This window comes from Sander lucioperca, chromosome 17 (assembly GCF_008315115.2).
Source record: "Sander lucioperca isolate FBNREF2018 chromosome 17, SLUC_FBN_1.2, whole genome shotgun sequence".
NCBI classification, from domain to species: Eukaryota; Metazoa; Chordata; class Actinopteri; order Perciformes; family Percidae; genus Sander; species Sander lucioperca.
In genome coordinates, this window is record NC_050189.1 from 25,404,220 (window position 1) to 25,431,911 (window position 27,692).

The 27,692-nt window shown below is 40.6% G+C and overlaps 1 protein-coding gene and 1 non-coding gene across 5 annotated transcripts; both read left to right on the forward strand.

The window, feature by feature from the left end:
* spag17 (sperm associated antigen 17) lies at positions 1-27,395 on the forward strand. Of its 4 annotated transcripts, none has more exons than XM_031285132.2 (49): positions 1-267; positions 1,392-1,532; positions 2,293-2,352; positions 2,502-2,627; positions 2,857-3,025; positions 3,540-3,752; positions 3,907-4,091; positions 4,481-4,627; positions 4,844-4,919; positions 5,092-5,210; positions 5,355-5,555; positions 8,059-8,163; positions 8,357-8,507; positions 9,225-9,441; positions 9,950-9,983; positions 10,102-10,218; positions 10,383-10,537; positions 10,689-10,798; positions 10,886-10,956; positions 11,327-11,572; positions 11,820-11,934; positions 12,062-12,202; positions 12,382-12,492; positions 12,709-12,914; positions 13,878-13,986; positions 14,255-14,418; positions 14,539-14,653; positions 16,261-16,415; positions 16,660-16,804; positions 16,998-17,452; positions 17,772-17,957; positions 18,208-18,347; positions 18,572-18,702; positions 19,574-19,713; positions 19,796-19,984; positions 20,816-20,929; positions 21,098-21,149; positions 21,564-21,654; positions 21,771-21,821; positions 22,307-22,400; positions 22,585-22,696; positions 23,144-23,183; positions 23,349-23,413; positions 23,943-24,079; positions 24,766-24,944; positions 25,211-25,271; positions 26,388-26,535; positions 26,985-27,156; positions 27,255-27,395. In XM_031285132.2, exons 1-49 carry the CDS (start codon positions 169-171, stop codon positions 27,262-27,264), a joined length of 6,570 nt encoding a protein of 2,189 aa, XP_031140992.1. In that variant the 5' UTR covers positions 1-168; the 3' UTR covers positions 27,265-27,395. The 4 variants fall into 4 exon arrangements, with proteins under 4 accessions (XP_031140992.1, XP_031140996.1, XP_031140995.1 ...); XM_031285136.2 differs by having other exon boundaries at positions 169-267; positions 13,884-13,986; XM_031285135.2 differs by having other exon boundaries at positions 169-267; positions 10,105-10,218.
* trnag-gcc lies at positions 5,727-5,797 on the forward strand. The gene has a single exon. It is a non-coding gene; the product is annotated as a tRNA-Gly (tRNA).
* Positions 27,396-27,692: the final 297 nt, after the last annotated feature.

Below are 27,692 nucleotides of genomic sequence, written 5' to 3' on the forward strand. Positions count from 1 at the left end.
GCTAGGGGCAACACAAGCTCAAGGCGACGCTGTGGCCGACGATTAACTCGCAGTTTTTAACTAACGTTAGCTTAATAAGATTATTACGGATGTTTATTGTTCTATTTACACTGACTATTTTCAGTGTTATATGTTTTTTTTAATGTAGATAATTGTCACTAAGTGGAAATGCCACCAAAAGCAGCTAAAAAGGGCTCAGCCAAAACTGGAGCCGCAGCTGTCAACAAGAACTGGGAGGCTGGTCTCACCAGGGCACAGTTTGAAGAGGTTTGTTATCTTACTGACGTCTTTCTTCGCTTTAACTTTATTCGTGTGTTCAAAACACTTTCTTTCATCACACAAAGTTACACTTGAAGAGGTCTTATTGCCTGGCTACACACGGTAGAGCCAACTTCTAGCTAAATGTTGCCAGTAGCTAGCTAGCTAGCTAACGTTACAGTGTTTAAATCTTCATTTCAGGTAACGTAAACGGCTTAACGTTAAAAAAAAAAAAAAAAAGATTTAAAATTGGCTGTTATCCTCCAAACTGCTCATTAAGGCAATTCCAGTTACGTTAACAAGGTCACTAGCTAGGTTATTTGGTGAAAATGTGTTGCCAAACGTACTTCCGACGTCATGTGTCACCATCATTTTTTAGACATGTAACGCTAGCTAGCTAAAAAAATTGCATTAAAAAAGTTAACATTTATTTTGAAGGTAAGACGTCCAAACCGGAAGTCGTAGTTAATTGTTGATGGCACCGCTCCAAGTAAAACTTGATAGATTGTACTGTGACGTTGCAGCTTTCTTACATTGCAACACGTGGTAGAGCTGGGCAATATATCGTGATATGAGACTAGATATCATTTTGGATATCGTAATATCGTGATATGGCGTAAGTGTTGTCTTTTCCTGGTTTTAAAGGCTGCATTACAGTAAAGTGATGTACTTTTCTGAACTTACCAGACTGTTGTAACTGTTCTATTATTTGACTTTATTATTATATGACTTTACCCACTTAGTCATTATATCCACATTACTGATGATTATTGATCAAAAATCACATTGTGTAAATATTTTCTGAAAGCACCAATAGTCAACACTACAATATTGTTGCGGTATCGATATCGAGGTATTTGGTCAAAAATATCGTGATATTTGATTTTCTCCATATCGCCCAGCCCTAGTTAACAGTATTTCTGATCGTAACGTTTAGTTTTCTTCTTTCAGTAGCTAGATATGATGTGATGTGTACAGGTTTCCTGAAGCTTTTTTTTAGTCCGCATAAATTCACCTGTCAATGAATGAACTGTAATGGAAAAAGTGAGAAGCGTGATGTGAAACCTGTGGTTGTCGACTTGGATTATGTACGTGTACTAGTATATTATCCTGTATTTTCATGCCTTTTGCAGGAGTCATGGCAAGTCTGTGTGTCTTTGGTGGTTGGAAGTAGTCCGGAGGATGAGGAACTGACCCAGGTTTTGTCTTTGGCTGTACAGAAACCACGTCGCAAACTTTTTAACTTGTTGACCTGGGAAAGCACCATTGCCAAGGTATTCTTAGTTTGGTTTAAGTTTTTTTTTTTATTAATAGGGTTTCCTTTATTTTTTGTAGAGCTCTTATTACAATCATACATTAGCTAAACTGTAAAAAAAATGTACTAGTTCATATGAAATGAACTGAACTTGGCACTGTTAAAGTTGTAATCACTCTACTGTTTATCTATGTAGCTTTCACGTCTTTAAAATATTGAATAAACAGAAAGGGTGTACAATCTTGTACATGCTTATAAAAGCATTAGTTCCAAAATTGGAAACAAATTTTAGTCACAATCTAAATATCTCCACGTATTCCTTTTAATCTCCACGTATTCTTGTAATCTTTTTCTCCTAGATCTCAGATTTTATGAGATAATTCCCATCTTTGGTTGCCCTTCTCACTGTATTGACGATAGCATGAATGGCTAATTTATAAATACTCTGTATTATTTACAAAATGTCTGTAGAGGAGCTCTTCCAGGACTCATTGTTCGCTTGAGGTGCTCCTTGGATGGGACAATCATATATAGCAAAACTCAGGAAACTCCAAGGCACTTTTTTTTAGAAAAATTAAAAAGCCATTATTGTTATGGCTCGGTCATCTTAAACCTTTAAAAAACTCCGATGCGTTTCGGCATACGAGCCTTCATCAGGGAGTCATCGGGAGTTGTCATAAACTGATCTACTGAACGAACTACCGAAAATAGTGTCAGTGCCACTCTAATACCTTGTATTTTGTCAAATGAAAATGTTCTCCTGTCCGACCTCATTACAGATCCATGAACTGGGGAACCCAAAAGCAAAAAGACCTGATGACGTCCCCATGTATTATGAGGTAGGCTTGGGAATGAGTTTTTTTTTTTTTTTGTGATATTTTATATGTCAGTCTATCAGTTTCTTCTAAATGTCTTTGTGCTTTCTTCTTCCTGTGTATGCGTTGTGTCTCTGAGCTGGCTTTGTTCTCTGTGTTTGTGTCTCCTCTAGGTTACAGAGTCTGCTAAGGTTCTGCTGGATGCAGGAGAGGAGATTTCTTGTGACCTGATGGCTAAAATACTGAAGTTCCAGCTGCTACAGATCAAAGCCAATGATCAGCAGAGGAGGGAAGCTGAGGTGAGTATTTCTTCATATATCTGATTCTTTGTGTGAATGATTAGAATTTAGGAACCGTGTTGAACTAGAGTGGATTTTCACTCGGGTTTCAGTTGCAGTATAATGACATGTTTTGCATTGAATTGAACTAGTAACTAGAAAAGTTAATGGAATAATGAGTAGGGAGAGTTAATGGGACTTTTCTAAGGATTCTTTTTGTTCAATATTGTCATTTTTGTCTGTTTTAAAGGCTGAGGAGGAGAAGGCAAAGGGCGGTCCTCCCTCTGCCAGCAAGGACAAAGGAGGGGCCAAGGTCTCTGACAAAAAAGGAAAGAGTCCACCCCCACCTGGGGCACCTTCCAAGGAGAAGAAGACCAAGCTCCAACGCAGGGATGATGTTGAGCCACCAAAGTTCATAGGTAAAAACTCAAATTAAAGCCAACTCTGTGTGTGGGCTACGGAGTTTAAAAAGTTAAAATAGTGAGAAACGCTGTTAATGCACACACCGTCTTTGGCTACCACCTACTTCTACAGGGCATGTATAGAATGGTAGTGTGTCTGGGTTTGAGTATGAGAGAGAGAGAAGTTAGAAATTGTTAAAAAAAGGATGTTGCTTTTCAACAATGGAGATTCTTCGTGGAGTGCTTAAACCCCAAATTCAATAGGCATGTTCCAAAAAAAGTGAAGAAAAAGTAGCACATATCAGGTTCCCAAGTTAAAGAGGACAAAAAATCAAAGCCTTCTTCAGAGCGTTTGTGCCGAAACGCGTCAGCGTTGATTTATTGTGATGTGTGCCTAATTCAAAAAAGTGCAATGACAGTATTTTGTCCTCCTTAACTTGGGAACCTGAGATGCGCTACCTTTTCTTCACAAGTTAGACATTGCATTAGATTAATTCACTCTGTGTGTTTTGTGTTACGTGTCTGCGCATAGATGACGAACCGCAGGACGGTCCTCAACACTACATCCTGCTGCTGGGCTTCTACCAGCCCCACCTGATTGGGGCCCTCGATGCCATAGGGGTACATGTTGCCAACGTCATTAAATTGTGTTCGGAGCGCACACAAACGCCTGAGGGACAGCAGGAACAACACCCCTGTGAGGGCAATGAGCAGAATCTGAAAGCTTCTCCTGTTTTGGATGCAGGTAACAGGCCTTCAGTATACAGCATGCACTTAATGAGGCAAATCAAAACTTAATAATAGCTTTTACATAGATTTAATCTCATCAGTATACCCTTATTTTTTTATATGTATTATGTGTTGTTATTAACATTACATCATTTTTTTGTTTGTGCCAGAAGCAGAGGTTCATGGTAGTGTAGAGCTGGCTGCGCACGCCAGGAAGTTGGATCTATTCTGGTCAGGTCTGAGACCGGTTTTGGACAGCGGGTCATCACACTCTAAGCTTCATGATGTGGTTCAGCTCAGCTACACTGTCCCAGATCTCCGGCCTCCGTTCCACACACAGTACCCTGAGGCTGAGGCGAGTTGGGCCTGACAGATTGGTTTCGTAGATCTATTCTCATTGAAGCCTGCTCTGTGCCTCTGATCTTGCACTGTTTGCCGGAACCGGTCTGTGTGCGTGTTGTGAGCGTGGGCGTGTAATGTGTGGTCGGACAAATGATTTAGAAGGTTTGAAATTTGGCCCTTATTATCTCATTGTGGATTTTCTGGTGTATTGTTATTTTGTCTGTTTGAACATTTTGTCTCTCCTTTTTGCTATCTGCTTTTCGATCATTCTTTAGGTCCTTCTCTGTCTGTCTTTCTCACTGTCTCTGCCTAGTAATGTTTGCTAATCACTAAGTTTCACATTTCTGTGACTGGATTTTGAATTTGAATCCTAATCTGTGTGTGGGTGTACTGTGTGTCCAGCTGGAGATGGGAAGCAGAATCTTTAAGGGTGTGGCCAATATCATCTATGAATGTCTGAGCTGGCGCAGGCAACATCAGCACTACCTGGACAACATCAGACTCATCTGTGTACCCACTGTTGTCGAGTTGGATCCACAGCCTGCAGAGGTAAAGGAAAGGAAATTATAACCAAGTGTATTCATTTTCATACAGCATGGAATATCATAAACCAAAGAATAGTTAGAACTTACCAAGCGTTGGAAAGCCCAACAGTGACTCCTATTGGACCAAAACAGAAGTGGCACATTTAGAGTGCCCGTTACCTCACTCTTTTGGGCATGTAAATGAAATATCTTAAAAATGTGTGTATGTTTCTTGTGCCAGGTTTTGCCGATGCCTCTCTCCATGACTCCAGGCTCCAAGAAGAAATCAGTGCGGGAGGAAAGCCCACCAGACCAAGGTAAAACCTTTTTTTCTTTTATCATGTATTTTTGGGACATGCTTGTGTGTGTGTGTGTGTGTGTGTGTGTGTGTGTGTGTGTGTGTGTGTGTGTTTGTTTGAAATGCAAACTCAAGACTAGGATGACAAACCTAACCTCCTATCCTTTCTGTTTTCTCTACTTTTTGGACAGAAGCCGAGCAGCCTTCTCTCTCTACAGATGTGGACATGCGTTACTATAGCAACCTACTTGACCTGGTTCCCCCTGAAGCCTGCTCTGTGCCTCTAATCATGCACTGTATGCTGGAACAGGTCTGTGTGCGCATTGAGAGTGTGAATAAGTAGTGCGTGGTCAGGCTGAGAAGATGGGTACATTTTTACATAAAAAACCCTGTGTGGTATGGCCTTGCTTGGGTGGGCCAACACTTTTGTCACATGTGCGTTTGTCTTCTTTAGGTGGTGATTTCAACAGAGCAGTCTTTGTCCGCACCGTCCCATGTGGCTGAGGAGCCCAAACCTCATAATGGTGCTGGGTTAGACTATGAGCTGGTCAGCTTCATGCTCCAGAGCTTCCTGCCTCTGGTATACACACAAGAAGAGAGAAGCCACATGTTAAAGAGCCTGCTGACCATTGCACAGAATGAAGAAGACAAGAAGGTATAGTGGCCATACACCAAAACACACACACACACACACACACACCTTGAGAAATGTACCATTTAGCATGTGCTGTGTGTATGATAGCCAACAGAAGACAACATTGAAACACTTACTGTTTTCCAGGACTCACTTACAAAAATGTAGACGGTGTAGGGGTACATATATGCAGCATTGGTGGTTCAGTGGTAGAATTCTCGCCTGCCACGCGGGAGGCCCGGGTTCGATTCCCGGCCAATGCAGCACGCTCTTTTAGGCAAGAGGGGGTGAAAGAAGTGGCTTGTATTTCAGCAGGCAGGGCCAGTCGCTTTGAGCACAAGAGCCAATCCCTGCCTGCTCCGCTGTCACGCTGAGAGAGCGCTAACACACAGACTGGAGGATGGGCTTAGATGTGACGTGGCCGGGGGAGGGTGTAATATTTTCTTTCATGAGCGCAGAGAAAGAATGTTGTAAGAGGAGATGGGTCTTTCCTTTCGTTTGCTGTTTTTTTATATTTCATCATACAACCTCAATGACTGTTTTCCACCATAAAGAGCACGATCTTTAAACATTAGACATGCTGTATATTTTAGTGATGAAGTTCCTGATTAAGTTAGTTCAGCACAGAGAAGCCTGAGTGAAAAGAGAGAACAAGGAGGAGAAATAAAAAAGAGAGGGAGAAGAGAGAGAGAGATAGGCACACAGCTTGGACGCTAATATGCTTGTGGGACACAAAGCATATTAGCAGAGGGGGGTTAGAGAGATGCAACGCAAATGATCAGTTGTATCAAAAGCCGCACTGAGGTCCAGTAATAGAAGCACAGAAGTGGACTCTGAATCTGTAGTAAGCGGAAGATCATTCGCCACTTTAGTGAGTGCAGTTTCAGTGGAGTGACAGGCCCTGGAAGCAGATCAAAAAGGTTAAAAAACATTACTGTTGTGTTTACTATGTGGGCCGAAAGTTGCTGAGACACAACTCTTCCTAGTCCTCTTGAAAAGAATGGAACTTTAGAGACTGGTCAGTCATTATTTACAGCCCCTGGATCTAGGTATGGTTTCTTGAGTAGAGGTTTAACCACAGCAGTCTTAAAGCTAGTGGTGTTGGTGCCAGTCGTACGTGATAAATTAATTATTATCCGCATTGGAGGTCTCAGAAATGTTTAGCTGGTAGGGGGTTGCAGAGGCAAGTAGTTGGTTTAGAAGAATATTTCAAGACAATGTTTCAAGAGAGATAGTCTAAACATTTGTAAGGACAGAGACTAACCAGTATTCAACATATGAATATTGCACAACTGATATTACAGAAGTAGTTGGAGATGAGAACATTCAATCAATTTTTTGGCAAAAAAAAACAAATTGTAAAACAAATCATGAGCTGCAAAGGTCCACAGGTAATCCCTCACCAAGTGCAGGTAAAGTTGGCGGACCAGTGTGGCGAGTAATGTACATTACAAGGACAGACTAGTGTCTCTTCGTAAATGTATTTAGAAAGGGATCTGACACCACGGATGTGACAGGAGAGACAATCAGAAACAAAAAAAAATCTCATCATGAAATCCTTGTTTCCCACTTTTTTGGTTTGTAGCGTTATTGTGAAGAGAAATGCAGTATGATATTATTGCATACTACCACATTACCTACAAATACTATGTAGCTGTAACAATTCCAAATGTTGCTGTACAATTGTCTCAGAAATAATTGCGATTAACAATATAATTGTCTCTTTCAGTCAAATTAAAAAATATGTATTTATGTATTCTTTTGTTTAAATAAATTAAAGTTTTAAATTAATTTCAAGATACATCTTTTGGTTATTCCACTGTTATGGGACCCATATAATGTAATAACACAAATACACAGCCTATGAAGTAAACTACGTCTCTTTATTATCATAAAACTGATATTATAACTGTATTCCCCCTTGTCATTTTTGTCGCTATGAACGTGTATAGGCTTAAGTACCAACAACTAACAATTGAAATAATAATAAAAATATATAGTCCCACTAATAATCAGTTATATAATTACTATATGGCATATCTAAACAAAATCAACAATTACCAGTCATACACCTTAAGACCTGAGCTAATGTTAGCAATTAATTGTGGTTAAACAAAGAAACCGCGATTTTGTAAAAATAATGTACAATTAGACGTAGAAGTATGCAATAATTGTTACAGACCTAGACCCCTGGAATAAAGCAAAGCTGGGCCACAATATAAGTCCAGCAGATGGTGCTATAATCACAGGAGAGTAGCTAAAATACTGTACAGTAAAGGCCTACAAAATGTTAAAAATAAATTGACATGTGAACATGTGAATCACTGAATGGGAGTTCCTAAATATGTAATTTCCTGTGATGACCAATGGATTATGACATTTACAGTACTGAAACCCTCTGAGTCTCCAAACCCAGGTATGGTGTGTATGTGTGTGCACCCTGTGACTCCAGAGTGTTCGGACACACTCTTCACAAAATGAATTATTCACTCATTTGTCTCTGTTTTGTTCTCTTTTGTGTCAGAGGCTAGTGGAGAAGTTTGGAGCAGAGGAGATGCAGAAGAAGTCTGAGCACCCTCTAGTCATCAGATGCCATGATGAGATGGCACTGCGCTTGAGGGATATCAATGCAAGTAGATTTTTGTTTTTTTTACAGTTGTGTATAATTGATTATTTTTCATTGTCTATGTCGAATTTAGCCATGTGCCATTTCTGTCAAGTATAGTTTTTCTAATCTTGGCCCCATTCTGACCTATTTTTTCTTTTTTTCTGAAATGTGTTTATATGCTGTTTATTTGTGTGTGTACATGTGTCTCTCTTAGGCGGTTCAGGGTTTTGATCCAGCCGAGGTGGAGTTGTCGATGATGAGGCGGTCTCCAGTGTGGGAGCTGATCCACTCTGTAGCTCAGCGGAGGAACAGCAACTCCTGCTGGATGGCAACTAAACAGCAGCTCCAACACTACTGCACAGATGGTCAGAAACCAGCGGCCTTTTGGAGGCACACACCTTAGCTCAATATATACACGCAGTGGTGGAATGTAACTAAGTACATTTACTCAAGTACTGTACTTGTATTTTGTCTTTTACTTCCACTCCACTTGATTTCAGAGAGAAATATTGTACTTTTTACTCCACTACATTAATCTGACAGCTCTAGTTACTAGTTACTTTACAAATTAAGATTTTTGCACACAAAACACATGTAGTGTATAAAATATGATGCTGAAACTACCCAACATTATATAGGCCTACAAGTCCAGCTGAAATGATTAGACGGTTAAACACTTAGTTGATTGACAGAACAGTTTGGCTCGTTTCCAGTTTCTAAAATGCGAGGATTTTTCTCCATGGAGTACTTTTACTTTTAATACTTTAAGTACATTTTCCTGATGAAGTAACATTTTTAATGCAGGACTTTTACGTGTAACTGAGTATTTTTACAGTGTGGTATTAGTCCTTTTACTTAAGTTGAGGATCTGAATACTTCTTCCACCACTGTATACATGGCTGTTGTTAATTAACTTCTGCGCTACCTCAGAGTTTGTGGCAGCTTGTTGTCATGTTTTATGACTGTATTGATTGGAATGGGGAATTACTTATTGTGGGCGGTTGGTCAGTCTATGTTTCTTGGGAAAAAGCTCTTGATTTATCAGCATTAAGACGATATTATGATGCTATGATATCCCACAGATGTTGTGTCATGGCTGGAGGTGGAGAGATTAATTCATCAGAGCGTGTTTGAGAGTATGCCACTGACCAGGCTGGACCAAAAGGGTGTACTACTGAATGCTCCTGGACAACTGGGAACACTGGAACCAGCAGAGCAACAGACACCCACAATCATCCCCTGGGACAACCCACTATCCTACGCTAAACAGCAGCTTAATAACCTACGGACTAAAGGTCTGTTAATACGTTGGTTAATTACATTACTGTGATGTTGTGTGCTTACATAAAGTATATTACACGATACAAATGACTTACAACAGTGTAGCCTCTTTCCGACCAAGTAGTTAAAGGAACGTAATTATAGGAACAGTCCACTTCTAAACAGTTCTACTAACTACTCTCCCCCAAAACCGGTTTTTCCATTTGCGTTCACACTGGCCAAGTGGCCATAGGAACTGACCTTTTGTTATTATAACACAGCCATCTAACCACCACTATGCGGAAAAGGGAAAATGGAAAAGGGAAAAGACCCTGCCCTGAAGTAGGAGCTGAAAGAGTTACAGGAACTGTGGCCAGAGGAACTTAATAATCCCCAAATTGGTCCAGTCGGAACACGAGAAAAAAAGAGTTCTAGGAACGTTATGTTCTAGGAACTGCAAAAATCCCTCCGGTCGGAAAGCGGCTCATGTTGTACAATTTACTCAACTTAAGTGCCATACTTCATCATTTATTTCAACTTTAGATCCGACATTTCTTACTGAAGATCCTGGTAACACAGAGGTATTGTTTCTATGTTCATACTGTAGCTACTCACATTTTTGTATGCTATAATAAAAGAAGCATGACCATTTGTTCTTATTTTCCTCCCAATAACGTTGCATGTTGTTTTTTTCTCCAGCAGATCAGTGGGAGAGTGTGTTGCCAGCTGGACTTATCTGACATTCAGAGTTGTAGGCTGAGATCTCTGTTTGACTGGCACTATGCCGAACACCACAATGCCTCTATCTTCCCACAGGTGAACTGACTAATCTTGTCTTTTAAGGTTAAAACATCATGACGATTCTTTTTTAGCTAAAATATATGAATTGTTATATTGAAACCCCTCATATATTTTATGTTCTTTAAATTTTACACATACACATTTGTACACTTTTTGTTTCCTCCCCCTTAAATGTGTAGGTACTCCAGTTAGCCTCAGAAGAATACCGCTGCTTGGACACCTTCAGAGGAAGTCATAACAACATCCTGTACATATTTTGTCACAATCCAATGAGCTCTTATCGCCAGTGCAAGGACTTCTGGGATGTAGCCCTTCACACTGATGTCAAGTTCAGGTCAGAATGCAAGCTCACATTCTTAGGCGTTTCCTTTCCACACGATATGAATAGTAATATGTTTTTTTTTTCCTATGTGAGAAAGTAAAAGAATATATATATATATATGAGTGTTGCACAGGCTTTATTTGTCATTATTTCCTTCTGATAGGACGTACCTGGAGCATGTGGCAGATAGCATTTCAGATTGGACAAAAGAGGAAGAATTAAAGAGAGAGGCAATGCAACTCAGAAATCTCAGCCCTGCTGAGTCTCCAACAGGTAATGTGGTTTGTCAACATAAAGCTCTGGCATTGTGAGTGTATTTACCACCATACAAATACAATGTTTGTTTTGTTCCTGGACTAGATGAAAAGGCTACAAATTCTGCAGAGGAGAAGAATGCTCTGGAACCGGTTATCAGAAAAGGCTCCCTTAAAGTTAGTAACATCTAAAACATGAACATTCACTTTCACAGTCGGCTCTGTTCTGGCCTTTCAGCAGTATTGCAGTAACTCTTTGGATCCTTTACAGAAATCTGTAAAACTATAATAAACCTGGTCCCTCCTTACCTGGTGATTTGATTTCCTCACAGAGCTGTGGAGATGTTGTATTGTCAGTAGTTACAGAATCACATACCCAAACATAATTTATAGAGCAAACCACTGAATGCATCCATCCATTATCTATAACTGCTTATCCTTAGAGGGTCGCGTGTGGCTGGAGCCTATTCCAGCTGACATTGGACAACAGGTCAGCAATGGTACAGCAATGACTCTGGTGTATAGTAATGTGTGCATGATGTTACAGGCCTGGAAGTTGGAGCAGGAGCAGCTAATGGAGGAAGACACGGCCAAGAAATCAAAGCAAGACAATATACCGAAAGGCAAGCAGCCAAAGGAGGAGGCTTTGTCGAAGGACATCAAGAAAACTTTGAAGAAGAGCAGAGCAGAGACAGCAGGCAGCTCAGCCAAGACTCCCTCAGAGTCCATTACTACCACAGTGTCCCCTGTGGAGGAAAACAAAGAACTGCATTCGACAGAGGAGCTCTTCAATGTGAGGGCACGCACACAAAACCATGAATAAACTGAGTTTATGTTTGCATTAGAAAATGACCTGCAAAACATAGATAGTAGGATCAGTTCTGTCAGACAGTATTTTGCCATGTTTCCAATACCGCCAGTTAGCCAGTGTAGAGGCCAGTGTAGGAGGTCTAACATAAGTCCATTAATACCTGCACATCCAATCAAAGAGGGATGCTGAAAAAGAATCCTTGTTGTGTGTCTGTGTGTGTGATTTGTAGGGTTTCACAGGCTACAGTATGGATGGAAAGTTGATCCATGTGTCAGGTCGTTGCCAGTACCTTTTCCCTTCAGATGGAGGACGCATCACTGTGGAGAATGTCAGCTACATTGAAGGTATTGAGACAAAGTTGAGGTTGTAGAAAATGACAACATTTATTTGCCGTGCTGCATAAGTGGGAAAGTCAGTCCTTGTAAGTCATGTTCATGAAAAAGCATGCATTTAGTACTGTTTTTGCTCCAGGTTCCAGCCTAATGAAACTGGCTGTGAAGAAGGATGGGCATCATTTCAACACATACGTCGACCAAATTGTTGTTGATCCAGCAAAACCTCTCCCTCAGCCCCAAGACAAAGAAACCAATGGCAGAAAAGAAGATTTTAAAAGTAAATATGCTGATCATACCACAGACATTAAGCATAAATCCTAAAATCTGGACAGAGGGCCTGTTTTGTAATTTTAGGATTTTTTTTATCCATCCTTGCTCAATTTTTAATGGATAACACTGATGTGTGTGTGTGTGTGTGTGTGTGTGTGTGTGTGTGTGTGTGTGTGTCCTTTTCAGTGTCAGAGCCTGTGGAGATGAAAATAGTGAAACATGGATCCCTCTCAGCAGTGTTAGACAATGGAATCCACCTCTCATACAGTTTCTATGGTCCCACAGGAGAATACAGAGGTGTTGCACTTAAAAGACTTTCAGCCTTTGTGAAGTTTTAATTTCTATTTAAATATTCCAATCTTTACTTAAATTTGAAAACGGGTTGATTGTGCTTATAGACTGACCGATCTCAGTGCTTTGGCTATTCTTATTATTTTGTCTGGATTAAACAAGGTACAAATGTCTTCAAAGTGCAGGCAGTTTTAACTGTGTTTCTGTTTGGTGATGTTCTAGTGAGTCCCCAGGAAACAGAGCAAGGGACCCCAGAGACCTCCACCTTTGCCCCCATCCCTCTCTCCTCCTCCTCTACCCACCAATCCAAGGGGACAGACCTGGTGTCAATTCCCTCCAAGACACACAGCTCAGCCGGCCACACCAGACCTCCAGAGTCCCAGGTTCCACATATACACATGGATGCACAAAAGCATACAGTGGGGGAAGTAAGTACTCAAACAAAGGCTTCTCCATTAAGTACTAAATACATTTCAGTCAGCGTGTCATTCCTTTATTGCGCATAACTTTTTTTTATGGATTGGAATGTATTTTTCTGTGTAGTTTTATTGAGTTAATACCATTGTCTGGTCTAAATTGCATGTGAATAACTGAATTGGAAATATAATAATAAATGTACCTAGGGGTTAATAACAGATGTTTTCATGCTAATTGAATGTGTTCGTACCTTGACACAAGCTAGCGCGGATCGCTGATTAGCTTACAACGCTAGTATTCGGGGCATGGGGAAAGTAAAAACAAATTGCTTATTATACCACTAAAAAGGCTCAAAATAGCACCACACTTCAACGGTAGCATAATGAGGGTCCCTAAATGTTAACCGAAGCATTGAAAACATTGTAAGTGTACAGACAGTTTATTAAAAAGATAGATTATAAAGACATTCGTGTTCATGTTAACATGCGGCCGCCGTCTTGGGAACTACTGTCTTTCTAAACTATCTTTTTAATAAACTGTCTGTACACACAAGTTCTCAATGCTTCGGTTAACATTTAGGGACCCTCATTATGCTACCGTTGAAGTTTGGTGATATTTTGAGCCTTTTTAGTGGTATAATAAGCAATTTGTTTTTACTTTCCCTGTGCCCCGAATACTAGCGTTGTAAGCTAATCAGCAGTCCGGGCTAGCTTGTTTCAAGCTACAAACACATTCGATTAGCATGAAAACAGATCCCAGAGAACAATCGAGTGGGTACACATTTGTTATTAACCCCTAGGTTCGTTTTGTGCCGGAATTGTCCTTTAAACCTCAATATGAAATAGCAAAAACCTTCTGGGGCCAAAAGTACATGTAGTTTTAAGGTTATGGTGTTTATTGTGATGTTGATATTACTGTTATTAGTGTATTGCTCATACATACAGAATGTTCATTTTGTGTATGATTGTTTGTAGTCTAAGGTGTGTGAAGGCCGGCCAGCATTGCTATCAAGTCCATTCAACAGTCTGAACCTGTCTGTTCCTAATGGCCTGCTGCTGCAATTTCTGAGAGAGGATACACAAGGTTAGTGATGATGCACTTTCTTGGGAATGTACAAACATGCTCATGCACAAGTGCAGTTTAACAAAACTGCATATGTGTGCTTTGAAGTGAGAATAACAATCAACTGATGACCTTTGACACTCATCTGTACATCATACACTCAAATTTAGCTACTCACACACTTAGGCAGAAGAGGATCTTGCCACTTTGTTTAGGATCTAGCTGCAGGCAGGAAGAAATGAATGTACCCTCTTTGAAATTTGCAAATGTTTTTTGTGTTTGTGTCCAGGAGTGTCCTCAGAAGAGCAGGGCATGTTGGTGAAACAGGGCTTTCCTCTTCATGGCAGGGGAGTTGTAGAGCAGCTTCAGGACCCTTCCCTCTCCAAAGAACTGTCCCGCATTGTCACCAGCCAGGGAACTGTGATCCGATACATGAGAGACGGGTCCACAGAGGTGAACATTCCGTACACGCATGTTCATATAGAGGGACATGCATACCAGCAAATTCATGACTTCTTACTCGAAAATGGAGACTCAAACTCTAAAGACACACAAATCCCATGTGCACTGCAGGTTCTGTTTGCAGATGGCTCAGTCAGTTTCAGCCAGGATTCTGGTCCGGTGTGGGTTCCTGACTCTGAGATTGAGGAGGAAAACACCTCTCAAGAAACTGAGGACAACAAGAAAGGTTAGAGTGTAGCACCACTGAATACAGAACACCTTCTGATGCAAATTCTCAATCTTTTTTATCCAAGGACCCCTTACAAGATAGGGAATATACCGGGGACCCCATCATGTATGTTCCTTTGGAATGATTTTACATAGCCTATTTTTACACCTCACATAGTCTCCATTATGTGAAACAACACCATAGAGAAATGTATAAGAAATTATATTAGACATGTCTTAAACATATTTTCAGATTCTAAGAGTTATAGATGTGTTAGGTATTAGAACATAATCTATGAACTATTATAGATTTATATTTTAAATGAATGAATCTGACCACTTTTGACGGAGCCCCTGGCCCCACTTTGAGAGTCACTTGTGATGGGTGAATAAAGCATTAAGCTTTGGAGCTTTTTTTCTTTTTGTGGCGAAAAAAATTCGATGCTTTGAGGCTTTAAACTCCAGCAAAAACAGTGACAGTGAAGCAGCCCTTCAAGATGGGCCGAAGCACTACAACACCTCTCTGATTTGAATAGTTTTAGTCTCATGTGTGTGCAATTAAAGTTCAACAAGCCTGCATTAGAGCTGGGTAATATATCGATATTATATCGATATCGTGAGATGAGACTAGATATCGGCTTAGATTTTGGATATCGTAATATGACATAAGTGTTGTCTTTTCCTGGTTTTAAAGGCTGCATTACAGTAAAGTTATGTCGTTTTCTGAACTTACCAGACTGTTGTAACTGTTCTATTATTTGCCTTCACCCACTTAGTCATTATATCCACATTACTGATGATTATTTATCAAAAATCTCATTGTGTAAATATTTTGTGAAAGCACCAATAGTCAACACTACAATATCGTTGCGGTATCGATATCGAGGTATTTGGTCATAAATATCGTGATATTTGATTTTCTCCATATCGCCCAGCCCTAGCCTGCATGTATTATTAAATCTGTAATACTTTTGATTAGAAGTGCTGCATTAATTGTAGAAAGTATTGTGCAATATGTTACAGTACTTAATTAATTAATGCACTATCCAAAAATCCTACACTTTTTTGCTGAAACAAACCTTAATGGTATACCTTATTGGCGTAGTTTAGGCTCAGTATCACTGTGGGCTCACGTGTTTTGACTTCAGGGTGGATATTTATGTAACATTTCATATGAATGTGATGTGATTTGAGAATGCTATTCAGTACATTAGCTTATTGATTGTATTACCTTTTTACTTGGTATCAGGGGGAGATGTTCTCATACTTATGATTATGTCTTTAGAGTACATCGACCTATTGGTTGGTTATACTATTTAGCATAGTAACATAGTTTAGCAGCACAACTTTAAAAACAGTCAAACTGAATAAAGTGATTTCCGAAGCCGCAGTGAGTTTTTTCGGACGTCACCAGTCACGTGGTTTTCCTCATTTGATACAAGCATGACACAACATATTGAAACAGTGCGCTTCACCAGAGTGAAACAAGCTCCGGAGCTTCAATATAATTTGCCCAACTCTATGAATAACTGTTTTAATGAACACGATGTGCCCCATGCTGTGAAGACCATTAAGTATCACTTTCATTGACGCACAGTGTCAACGTGTGTGTGTGTCTATTTACAGAGCAGAGCTCAGAGAAGGAAGCTGATGCTCAGAGAGGCTGTTGGTTAACCACGACTCCATCTGGAGCACGCATCTACACTGTGGGGACCACACACAAACACATACCCACCACGCCTCTTCTGGCCTTCAAGGCTACAGACCCCATCACCCATGAGGTAAGAGTGCCGTATTACTCCTGACTGTACACAGGTTACCTGTTGTCTCCACTATAGAGTTATTTAGGTTTCACGATTAATTTGACAATTATATTTTGATGTTAACATTTTCAATATATTGTCATTGTCTGAGCATCTCAAAGTTTGTGATAGAGTCTCAAAAATGAGTGAATTGGTCCCATTTTAAAAATGCTTGTTATTGCTGGCCGTAACCTCCTAAGTTTGGCGTATGTTGCTGCATCAGGTGATGCTGAGCCGGGAGGATCTGGTGGTTTCTGTCCAGAACCCAGACAGATCTATAAGTGTAGAACATGCAGACGGAACCAGGATCACCAGTCTGTACCAAGACAGACCAGCAAGCACACAGCAACACATACTGCTGCACACAGGTGAGCAGCATACAGTGCATACATGTTGTGGTAAATACTTGGCTCACATGCACACACGGCAACCAGACAGTTAAATCTGCACATGTTCTGGCATAGCCTTGGACAACACACAAGCATATACACATGCACTTCATCTTTGAATTATTTTTTTTTTGTTATCTTACCTGAGTTCCTGTGTCTGTTATCTTTCCAGGGGATCAGTCTGAGAGTGTGACCCTTAAATCAACTCCTGAATGTGCATGCGGCTGCACTGAGTGTGTGTGTGTCACGCGCTGTGCGGACAGCTTTAATGAAAACGTGCACATCCAGGATACTTGTTACAATGGAGAAGAGATAAACGGGGACAGTGCATGCGACAAGGAGGGTGCTGGACATGCTCGTACAGTGTCGAGTGAGTGTGAGCATGAAAGAGAAACTAGTGTGTATAAGAATGGCGAGGAGAGCGTGTTTGCCGAAGACACGGTGGCTGAGAATGGTAAGAGGAGTGGATATGAGAGCGATAAGGGGAGTGTGCTTACCAAGGAGCGGGTGGTGTTGGTGGAGAAGGAGGGCTGCGCCACAGTGGTGATGTACCCAGAGCGACACACGGCTCACGTCTTTTTAGCAGATGGAACTGTCATCACTGGAAACAACCAAGGAGCCTATCAGGTGGGTGGTAACAGCAAATATCACATCTGTGTTTTAAGTTATGTGTAGGGTTTGTATGTGATTACAGTATCTTTGAAATTTGTCTGCTGGTGTTTTCATCTGCTCAATCATCTGAGTGGTCTACCACAGTGTCAGTCTTGATATGAAGGTGGCAGCAAACACAGGTGGCACCAAAGACTCTAGATACACATTTGTTTATTTAAGTGTGTGTGTGTGTGTGTGTGTGTGTGTGTGTGTGTGTGCGCGTGCGTGCCTGTGTGTGCCTGTGTGTGCACCTGTGTGTGCGCCTGTGTGTGCCTGTGTGTATGTGTCTTCCAAGGTGTTCCCATCCAGTGTGGGTCTCCTACAGATCCAAAGTGATGGGAAATGTGTGTACTCTTCCGACCCACTTGTAACCCCCAGTCCAAAGGGTGGCACTCCTACAAACCAACCAGGAAGCTACACCATGAGTCATACAGACACAGTGGCCTGTGACATTACAGACCCTGATGGGAACCACTTCCAGGTTAGGATTATAAGAAGATGGGTTAGTGTTATCATGAAAGTTTTCGTGGAGGGCTATGAGAGGCTGAGAATTTATAAGAGACAGTCCATAGTCTCAAAGAAGCAAGGGCACAGGGAGATGTTGACACAGTTTACCGTTATGTAAAAAATAAAACGTCCCGATAAAACATCAGTGTCAGGTTTTCTGGTGATAAATAGATCAAATGAAATCCTTAAATAGTCTCTGAACTTTGTGTCTGTGTGTGTTACAGGTGATGGAAGATGGGCAGTTATCAGTTTTCAACTGTAGCCCTGCTCCAAGCACACTTAAACAGGACGAGGAGGAGCCAGAGGAGGAGGAGGATAGAGAAATGGCCAGGATTAATGTAAAACACAGAGAACATTGTCCCAGGTGAGCCTATTTCCACATTTACAGTACTGCACTCTTTATTTGTTATTGTTTAATACAGGAAACTGAAAATTTCTTTGAGCTGTATTGTCAAATGTTGATGTATGTACAAAATAATATTTGCTCTGCATGAATACAGAGTCAGTAGTATTGAGACATTTAAACATTAACTGCTGTCGTGGATGGCCACATCACAGAAACTCTGGAAGCATCATCTTGTGTTCCAGGCTGTTTCTGGTGCATGAGAACGGCTCAGGTACTGAACTACTGAGCTCTCAAACTGTAGAGGAAGTGCTCTACCAGGCGTATTCTGACCCTACCATAGCAGTGCTGAAGGAACCACTGCCAGACGCACAAGGTACCCTGTTGAATATCTTCTAAATCAAGAAACATAATACTCATTAAATATAATTTTAGAGGGGCTGACTCAAATACAACCAGGGTGCGATTTACCGGGGGGATGCATGGGATTTCCTCCTTTCTGGTCTACCAATCCCTGCCTCTGCTGAATTATTTTTATCCCTGGTGGGGACAAAATGTACACCCCCCCCCCCCCTAGTATGTTAAACTAAGTAAAGCGCTATAACGAATGTAAACTGGGATATTTGTATTTAGCCACTACAGAGCTACGGGACGCCGGCTACCAGCGGCAGTTGTTTAGCCGCCAATAGGTGACTGTGAGCCGGCTACAGGCACCACCAGATGACGGTCCTTTCAGGGGCCGTGGTAGTGGAGTTAAGCCAGAAAAAGTTTGCGTCATGCGGCGATGACAGTTAAGTTTAGGCAACAAAACGACTAGTTAAGTTTATTAAGAGATTCCAGAGGAGTGAACAAGCGTTTCCTTCCCGCAAAGTGAACTCCGGCTTGAAAGCGCTGTATTTTCCATTGAATATTGAAGTGCATATTTAAGTGTTTGGCATGCCTGGCCGAGTGGCACTATATCCATGGTATTGCAAGGGGGATTTCATTCTTGCATGTTTTGTTTTGTTGTGCATGATCAAAAAACATCCCCCCCCCTCTGCTTTTTTCACAAATCGCACCCTGAATATAACCATTTAATTATTTGATCTAGCCACATCTTAGTTAAAAGCATAACATATTTCTCCATTATATGTAGTTAATTAACTGACTCTTGAGCACACTTTCCTCATTCTATTTTGAATGAGGTAGAGAATCTGAATCAGCCATCTGAATCTACAAAAAAAATATAAAGTTTGTGACTGTTTCAGATAAGTTTGGCATTACCATCCTAAAGCCCAGCCACCAGAGTGTGTCGTCCCAGTGGTTGCTAGGGAAACAGAAGCCTGACATTACCCCTCCCAACCTCAGAAACCGCAGCTGGCATGACTTCCCTAGACTAGAGGTACAGGTGTGCACATATACACACATAAACAACCCACTCAGGGCCAAACACTGACGTTTCCCTCCCTCTGCCTTTCCCTCTATTCCAGAAAAAGAGCCCAGGTCCTCCGTTTGGTACTGATATTGGACGAGGTTTGAGTCTGAGAGAGAGGTCTGGTGGTTCTGAAGCACAGCGTCAACCTGTCAAGAGCTGCCCTAAAGTCGTGGAGATGAGGGAACTGTACCAACACCGACAATTCACCACACCACTCAAAAATACTGTAGACACACGACTGAAGGTAAAACAAACCCACGTCTGTGGTTATATGGGTCGTACAGTCAATGTTTTGCTAAAATAGGTACGTAAAAATCATACAGTGGCACTGTTATCTCTTATACTGTAAATGGTAATAGGGGAAATGAAGCTTTCTGAATCACTGAATCACTATGAAGCAATGGAGTTGAAAAGGGTTCACTGTTTCGAAGCTTAAAATGCCTCTGGGGGCATTGGATAGTCCTTCAACCAATCAGACCAACGATCCAGGTGATGTAGCAGCGACAGCGGCATCAACAGGGTTGCTGCGCTTCGGTAGCCATCATGCTGAATGTAAACAAAAAGCTGGTCGCCGTCGCTGCGTTGTCGTCATCATGTAAAGCCCGCCTCAACAGTTGTGATTGGTGTAAAGCCAGCCTCAACGGTTGTGATTGGTGCCTCGATTTGGAAAAATTGGAAATGGGCTTGAATGGGCTCTTGGCCAGACTGACTTGCAGAGCAAATTTCAAATTTGCCGGAAGTTCGTCAGGGTTTTCCCAGGCTAGAATGCAGGTGTTTTTTATTGCATTTTTTTTTTCAATAAAGCTCTTCAGCTCTGCTTGTAAAAACGTAGACAGATTGACATCTCGTATTCAAAACCAAGCATCAACACCTCTCTGAAACGAGTGCGACGTAATAAGGCCTCATTGTGGCGGTTATTTGATTTTGGGCATGGTGAAGCAAGGCATCGTAAACATCTTGCTGCGATGCCTCTGCTTTGAAAGGTCGATACTGTGTCAACAGGTACTCTGCTTTGTGCGTAACATTACATTTCTGAATGATCCCGACAAATGTTGGCATGTGGCTTTGACTGCAGGAATACATCCAGAGTTTGATGGAGAGGGAGCAGCGATCAGAGGAGATGAAAGTCAAAGACCCGCGCACGGAGGAGGAGAGTGTTAATGCCAGTGATCTGCTCAATCTGGTCCTGGTCAGCACACACACACACACACACACACACACACACACACACACACACACCAAGAAGATGTTCTTGAAGGATCTTTACCCACTGCACACTGGAATAGAAACTTCAACAAATAATACAGTAACAATAATGTTACAATATTAATGTAAATTATTAATGGTTTTTTTAAAGTCTTTTGCAGAAGAAGAGGATGCAGGTCACACCTTTGACAAGAGGACTTCAGGTCGGTGACTGCTTTTTTCCAGTTGTGTAGGCTGTGTTTGTATTACCTTACAAGTCCACTGAAATAAAAGTTCCATTTGCAGTTCCCTGTTTTCCTTTATTCCATTTGAACTGATTAAGCATACATTTAATTTTAATTATTTTGTCAAAATAAAATTTACTCAGTTTGTGGGAATGTTTCATGTCACTTTTTGTATGAATCTGATCTGGATGAGGTTATTATTATTGTTTGAAAAAGCATGTATCAGATGCTTTACTCAACTAACATACAATTATTATTTTTTTATTATTATTATTAATGTTTCAAGTAAAATATTTAGTAGTTAAAGTTAAGTGTATTTAAAACATGTATTTTAGTTTGGGTTTGTTGTTAGGGGGTTGAATGTAAACTTCTTCCTTCTGTGTGTATCCACAGTGGACATAGCCAATCAGTACAGCCAAGGAGTTGGAGCCCTAATTGACCAGTCAGACATTTCAGAAGACACAGCCACAGTAGCTAGTGACAGGTTGGAGAGATGAAAATGGCATGCATGAATAGATAATGTAACACTCTCTAAAGTGACTGTTCCACGTATTTAAATAAGTATGTATTAATAATATTTTTTTTCATTCCCCTATCCAGTTTTACTAAGGGAAAGGAGTCAAAATGGACTGAAAGACTTGCACAGTACAGGTGATTCTGTGTGAAGAACTAACGACTACCTTGAAAAGTGTACTGATTCTCTTCATTCCACCGGGATAACATTTAAACTAAGTGTTTTATGAGTTATACTTATTAGTTACACCGCACGCTTGCCCGTCACATTGGTGTGTGTTGATTGTGGAAATGGCTTTTAACCCGTCATTTTCTGTATGGCTGCTGCAGTGCTTCTCCTTGTGAAGGGAATTATTTGGAATGAAACTACAGTATTTACTGCAGCAAGATTAAAAGAAGGGTGTAGGATAGATAAAGGACAAAAGTTTCATGTTGTATTTGCTTTGTATGTGTATGCTTATATCATGCACTTTGAATTGCCTTTGTGTATGAACTGTGCTATATAACTAAATTGCCTTGCCTTGCAAAAAGTGGGAAATGATGACCACAAGTACAGTACATCACATTTGCACTGATAGCCATCAAGTCATCAGTCATTTTCTCTGTGTGCATGTGTATGACAGACAGGAGATGTGTGAGGAGCAGGCTTTTAGAGAAGCTCTGAGGAAGAACAACATTGTTCCTTTTTTCCACCCAGAAAATATTCTATTATACCAGGTACTGTATGTGTTCACTTCAATGTACTATACATGTATTTAAATAAATGTTCTTACATTTTTGAGACAGTATTATTATGGGGAAAAAAAGACTTTTAAACTCACATGGAGTCACCATTTCTGACTTTACATAGAAAAATACACAATGTACAGCAAGAGACACAGCACTGTTGCTTGTTTTCCAGAATCTGCTACAGCACCAAACACCAGACATGAGGAGTCTATCCATGGATCTCCCTCCGATCCCCAAGTCAGACAGTGCTGAGGCCTTCTTGAAAGATGCCCCACAGGAGAACAGTAAGTTAGCATACTGTCAGTATTAACTAGGAGCTACTAAGATGAAGCTCATTTTAAAGGGTCTCCTGTTGGGAATCCATACAGAGAAACTGAGGCTTAATAGACATGTTTCTACAGCAGACATTTTGGCTTGTCATAGTAGGAAAAGCAGAGGTGTAATTGATGACATTGCCAAGTCTCTTTCGATAATGAGATTTTGATCTCAATGGACTTCCTGGTTAAATTAAGGTTTAAAAAACCCGACTGCATTTCATTCAGGTGCTAGCTCACTGTGAAGTCTCACTGAAACCGAGCCATCTTTAACAAAATTGGTTCTACCTCTATTTTTCCAAAACAAAAGTCAAAATGTCTTAACTTAGTAACTGTAGAGGTGCATAAAAACCATTGACTGTGGATTCAGTAACATGCATTCTGTATAATATGCCGTATTTGTGTTTGTAACTGCAGCCCCACGGCCCTTAAACCCAACACCCTCTCAGTCTGCAAGGTAACGAAGAGGATGCTATGACCTGCTTTTCCCTGTGTTTGATTCTGCTCTTAACTTAGTTGTGATGAATCACAAAACATCTGTGAACATACATTTGTTGTCTAAATTATGTTTACATTGGCTGTTGGAACACAGCTTGACCTCTTTTGGTGTTTTTGCTCTCAGTCATGCAGGAGGAAGTGACAGGATGCTTAAGAAAAGGCCCACCAACCCCACGCCTCAGACTGCTGGTTTGTTCCCCACCTTCCTCTGTTTTATATTAAAATGAATTCCCTCATCAGTGACCTCAACAATAATGTAAGGGGCAGAATGAACTCAAAACACAATTTTTTGAGATTAGCAAGAAGCACAGGGAACAGCATAATCAATCAGGAACTCCATCTGAATATTACAGGGACATTTAAATAGGGACGTTCTATTTAAAGCATCATCAGGCAATAGAGTAAGTTAACATGTCCCATTTCTTGGTGGCATGGTACAAAAACCTACAGTACTAGCAAAACCTACTTTTCTGGTCCATTTGAGGGTGTTGATCATGATCTCAAAGAATGTATATGATTCACTGTCATTGATTTCCAGATAATTTCCAATCTGGCTGATATTCAGGTTAGGGAGATTGAGCACTTTTTTAATGAACGAATGGATAAATGACCATTTTGTGTGTGTGTGTGTGTGTGTGTGTGTGTGTGTGTGTGTGTGTGTGTGTGTGTGTGTGTGTGTGTGTGTGTGTGTGTGTGTGTGTGTGTGTGTCTGTGCCAGGTGAAAGCAGTCTTAGGGATTCATCTGGGCAATGTAAGTCAGTCCAGGTGGATGTGACTGGAAAGCTCAGGAGGACTAAAGTCAAACTACCAACCTCTATCCTCAGCTCTAAGCCTCGCAGCATACCAAATCAACAGGTACCCGATCATTCACATTACAAAATTATTCTGCAATATATCATTGCGTGTAAAAACTTGTCTAACAAAAAACGAGATTGCTTATGAAAAACCTGTGTTTGAGAAAATGCAGTGGATTAATTTGATTCTAATTTCTTACTAATCTATTTAAAATGTCAAATAATTTAGCATATACAGTATTTACCAATGAGTAGTGTGGTTATCATAGAAATAACTTCCTAACCCCAAAGCCTCTTTTAATCCACAATATGCATTTAAAGTGTACCTGGTCAATGAAAGGAAACGTTATTTACATTAAACATAATGTAATTAAATTAAATTATGTGTTTTGCTTTATCTATGTAAAATGTTGTGCTGTATACTGTTGAAATGTTCCTAGGTTTGACATGTTATCTATTAAAACATGTTATATATTAAAAAAGTATCCTAAGTCAATTCTAGAGGTAGTGTTATGCCACTTTAGAACATGTTGGAAGAATTCAGTGACTTCATTGTATTTCTGCTGTTCAGCCCATTATCAGTGATGTGACCTATTTTGCCCTGAATATCCTGTAATCATGCAATTTAAAAAAAACAAAAAAACAAATGGGTTCCTGTTCCACATACGGACAGCTACCTATACACATGCTTCTCTCTGCCGCACACATACTGTTCTCACATCACTCTGTCTGTGGCACCTATTCCAGTACCTGTCAGTGGAAGAGCCAGTGAGGAGGAAGTGTCGAACAATTTCTCAGACTGATCCAAATGTCATAGTGAGGGGATTCCAGCTCCTACCCTCCAGTGTTGACTTTGGCACACTGCAGGAGGGCACCTCCTCAGCCATTACTGTGGTGATGAAGAACGTGGGTGTTGACACCTGCAGGTAAGACACCAGAATATGGATAGATGGAGGCGTGAATAAATAGATGCACAGGCAAATGTAGGCTTCAAAACCAGGAAATAATGAAAATAATGAATAGTTTAGTTGCAGCTTAACAACTGCTTTCAAATGTCCTTTAATATGTCGGAAAGAAATGAGAAAATAGTGCTTTGGATAGGTGCAGGTGATATGTGGGTCACCTTCAAGTCCAAAGGGAAAACTTTGACCTGAAACTATGTGTGGTTTGTTTCAATCTGTCTCTCTGCAAGGTTCCATGTGAAACAGCCTCCTCCTGCTACAGGCCTCCGTGTCATCTACAATCCTGGGCCTGTAAGTTCCCAGCTAGATGTAATGATGTTAATATTTAAATTACCTTTTTTTTTTTTTTTACAAGTAACCTACTGTATATTGGGTATACAATTGATATTTCTAAAGATACACTACCGGTCAACAGTTTGGGGTCACTTAGAAATGTCCATTCCTCTCCATTTCAGTTGCATTGTTTTTTTAATCAGGGCAGCAGTTTTCAGATTACATTATGTGCTTACATAACTGCAAAAGGGTTCTCGACTGTTGTAGAAAGAAGTGGCTGAAGAAACGCTTGAAATTCCATGCTTTTTGGTCTAAACGTCATACCCAAATTAAAAGTGGTACAGCTCCCATATACTTTGATACTCTGGGGTGTGCCTGATATCACTGGAAAGGTAACGCTCTCAAGTTTTTGTTACAAGTGTCAGGGTGATTCTAGGCCTTACTGACACAGAGTTACAGAGGCTAGAATGGAGGTTTTTTTATTTCCGTCCAAGTCATACATCTGTAAAATGATTACAATACACTGCTGTAAACACATCTGACAGGTGACAGACAACACAGGGCATTAGCCACATGTCTCAGCTTACTACAGAAAAAATTAAGCCAAAAGACTCAAAAATGTATTTTATATGATTTTTTTTCTACAGATAAGTCTGTGCGTTTTTTTATTTCCATTTGAAAAGTCCAAAGAAAAAAGCCAAAAAACTACAAAATACAACACTTCTCAAATACACAAGCACACCCACATCAATCACCTTTCCAATGATATCAGGCACACCCCTGAGTGTCAAAGTATATGGGAGCTGTACCACTTTTAATTTGGGTATGACGTTTAGACCAAAAAGCATGGAATTTCAAGCGTTTTTTCAGCCACTTCTGTCTACAACAGTCAAGAACCCTTTTGCAATTATGTAAACACATGATGTAATCTGAAAACTGCTGCCCTGATTAAAAAAACAATGCAACTGATCTCAGCTGGCATTCTGTCTGGAATGGAGTGGAATGGAAATTTAAAAGTGACCCCAAACTTTTGACCGGTAGTGTATATACAGTATGTTAACCCTGTTTGGATAAGTTATCATCTCCCCCTTAGTTGTTAAGAAACTATATGTAGTGTACTGTATGTGTGTCTAGGTGGCTGCAGGTTTGCATGTTAAACTGCAGGTTCAGCTGTTTGCCATGTGTGAAGTCCAAGCAGGAGAGGTAGAGCCAAAGAAGTACCAGTCCCAGGATATCATCATCCACACTGAGACGGACATCCTCTACCTGCCTGTCACTGCTAATATCCTTTCAACACCTCAAGAAGGGTTTCACTTTTGAAGAAACATTTTGCTTTATAGCCTTAGTTTTTAGAAGCAAGTATTCTTAATCATCACTTCTTTCGATCCAACTCAAATGAGCTAGTAATTAGCCTGTTTGCATTGCCTTTGCTAAATATTGAGGTTCAAATACTTTATGAAATCAAATGTCAGCATACCTTCATGTAGTCTGGCTCATTTTCCAGCCTGGTTTTCAAATTTTCAGAAAATAAATGTGGGTAAAGATTTAGGCAGGTTAACAACTGGTGACATAATAGAGATGATGATATCTCCTCAGGGGAAGGAAACCGTGAATTAATAATGTGTAACTGAAGACAAAGTGAAGTTGTTGTAAGATGTATTAGGTCTGAGTGGCTAACTCAGGTCTGTTTAGAGGAAACGTACAGTAATGTTTGTCCTTAAATAAATTCACCCATCCTTCCTGAGAGGTTATATGACATTTGGCACAAGGACCACACCAGTACACACAAGAAGAAAGACTCCAGGGTCAGTCAACTGTCTTCCAGCCTACCAGTTGGACGGGGGCGCTGTACAGCCACACAGACGACTCGGAACACTCTTGACCAGTCCTTCAGCAAACATGGGTCGGTATCTCGTTCTCATACTACTCATAAACATCAATTTCACATTTGGATAGAAGGCAGTCACAATATCTGAACCACTATTTGTTTTTAAATTTCAGGACACCCTAAACGTACCACTCTTCTGTGTGGAATCATCCTCATCCTACCACACTCCTCTCTTTTATTCCACAAACATTCAATATTTTAATGGATTTTTATATTCGCCTCTGTTCCAAATAAAATCTTTATCAACACTGAAATTATAATTAGCGAGTGAATGTAAGGCTTTAGTGAATAAATATTTTGTGTGTGTGTGTGTGTGTGTGTGTGTGTGTGTGTGTGTGTGTGTGTGTGTGTGTGTGTGTGTGTGCGCGCGCGCGCGCGCTAAAGACATCACACCAGATATCTTTAAAAATGCAAGTTGTGCGTGGCCGGGTTGGTTCAGTTGGTAGAGCAGGCTCACATACATAGAGGTTTACTCCTCGACGCAGTGGCCGCGGTTTCGACTCCGACCTGTGGCCCTTTGCTGCATGTCATTTCCTTTTCTCTCTCCCCTT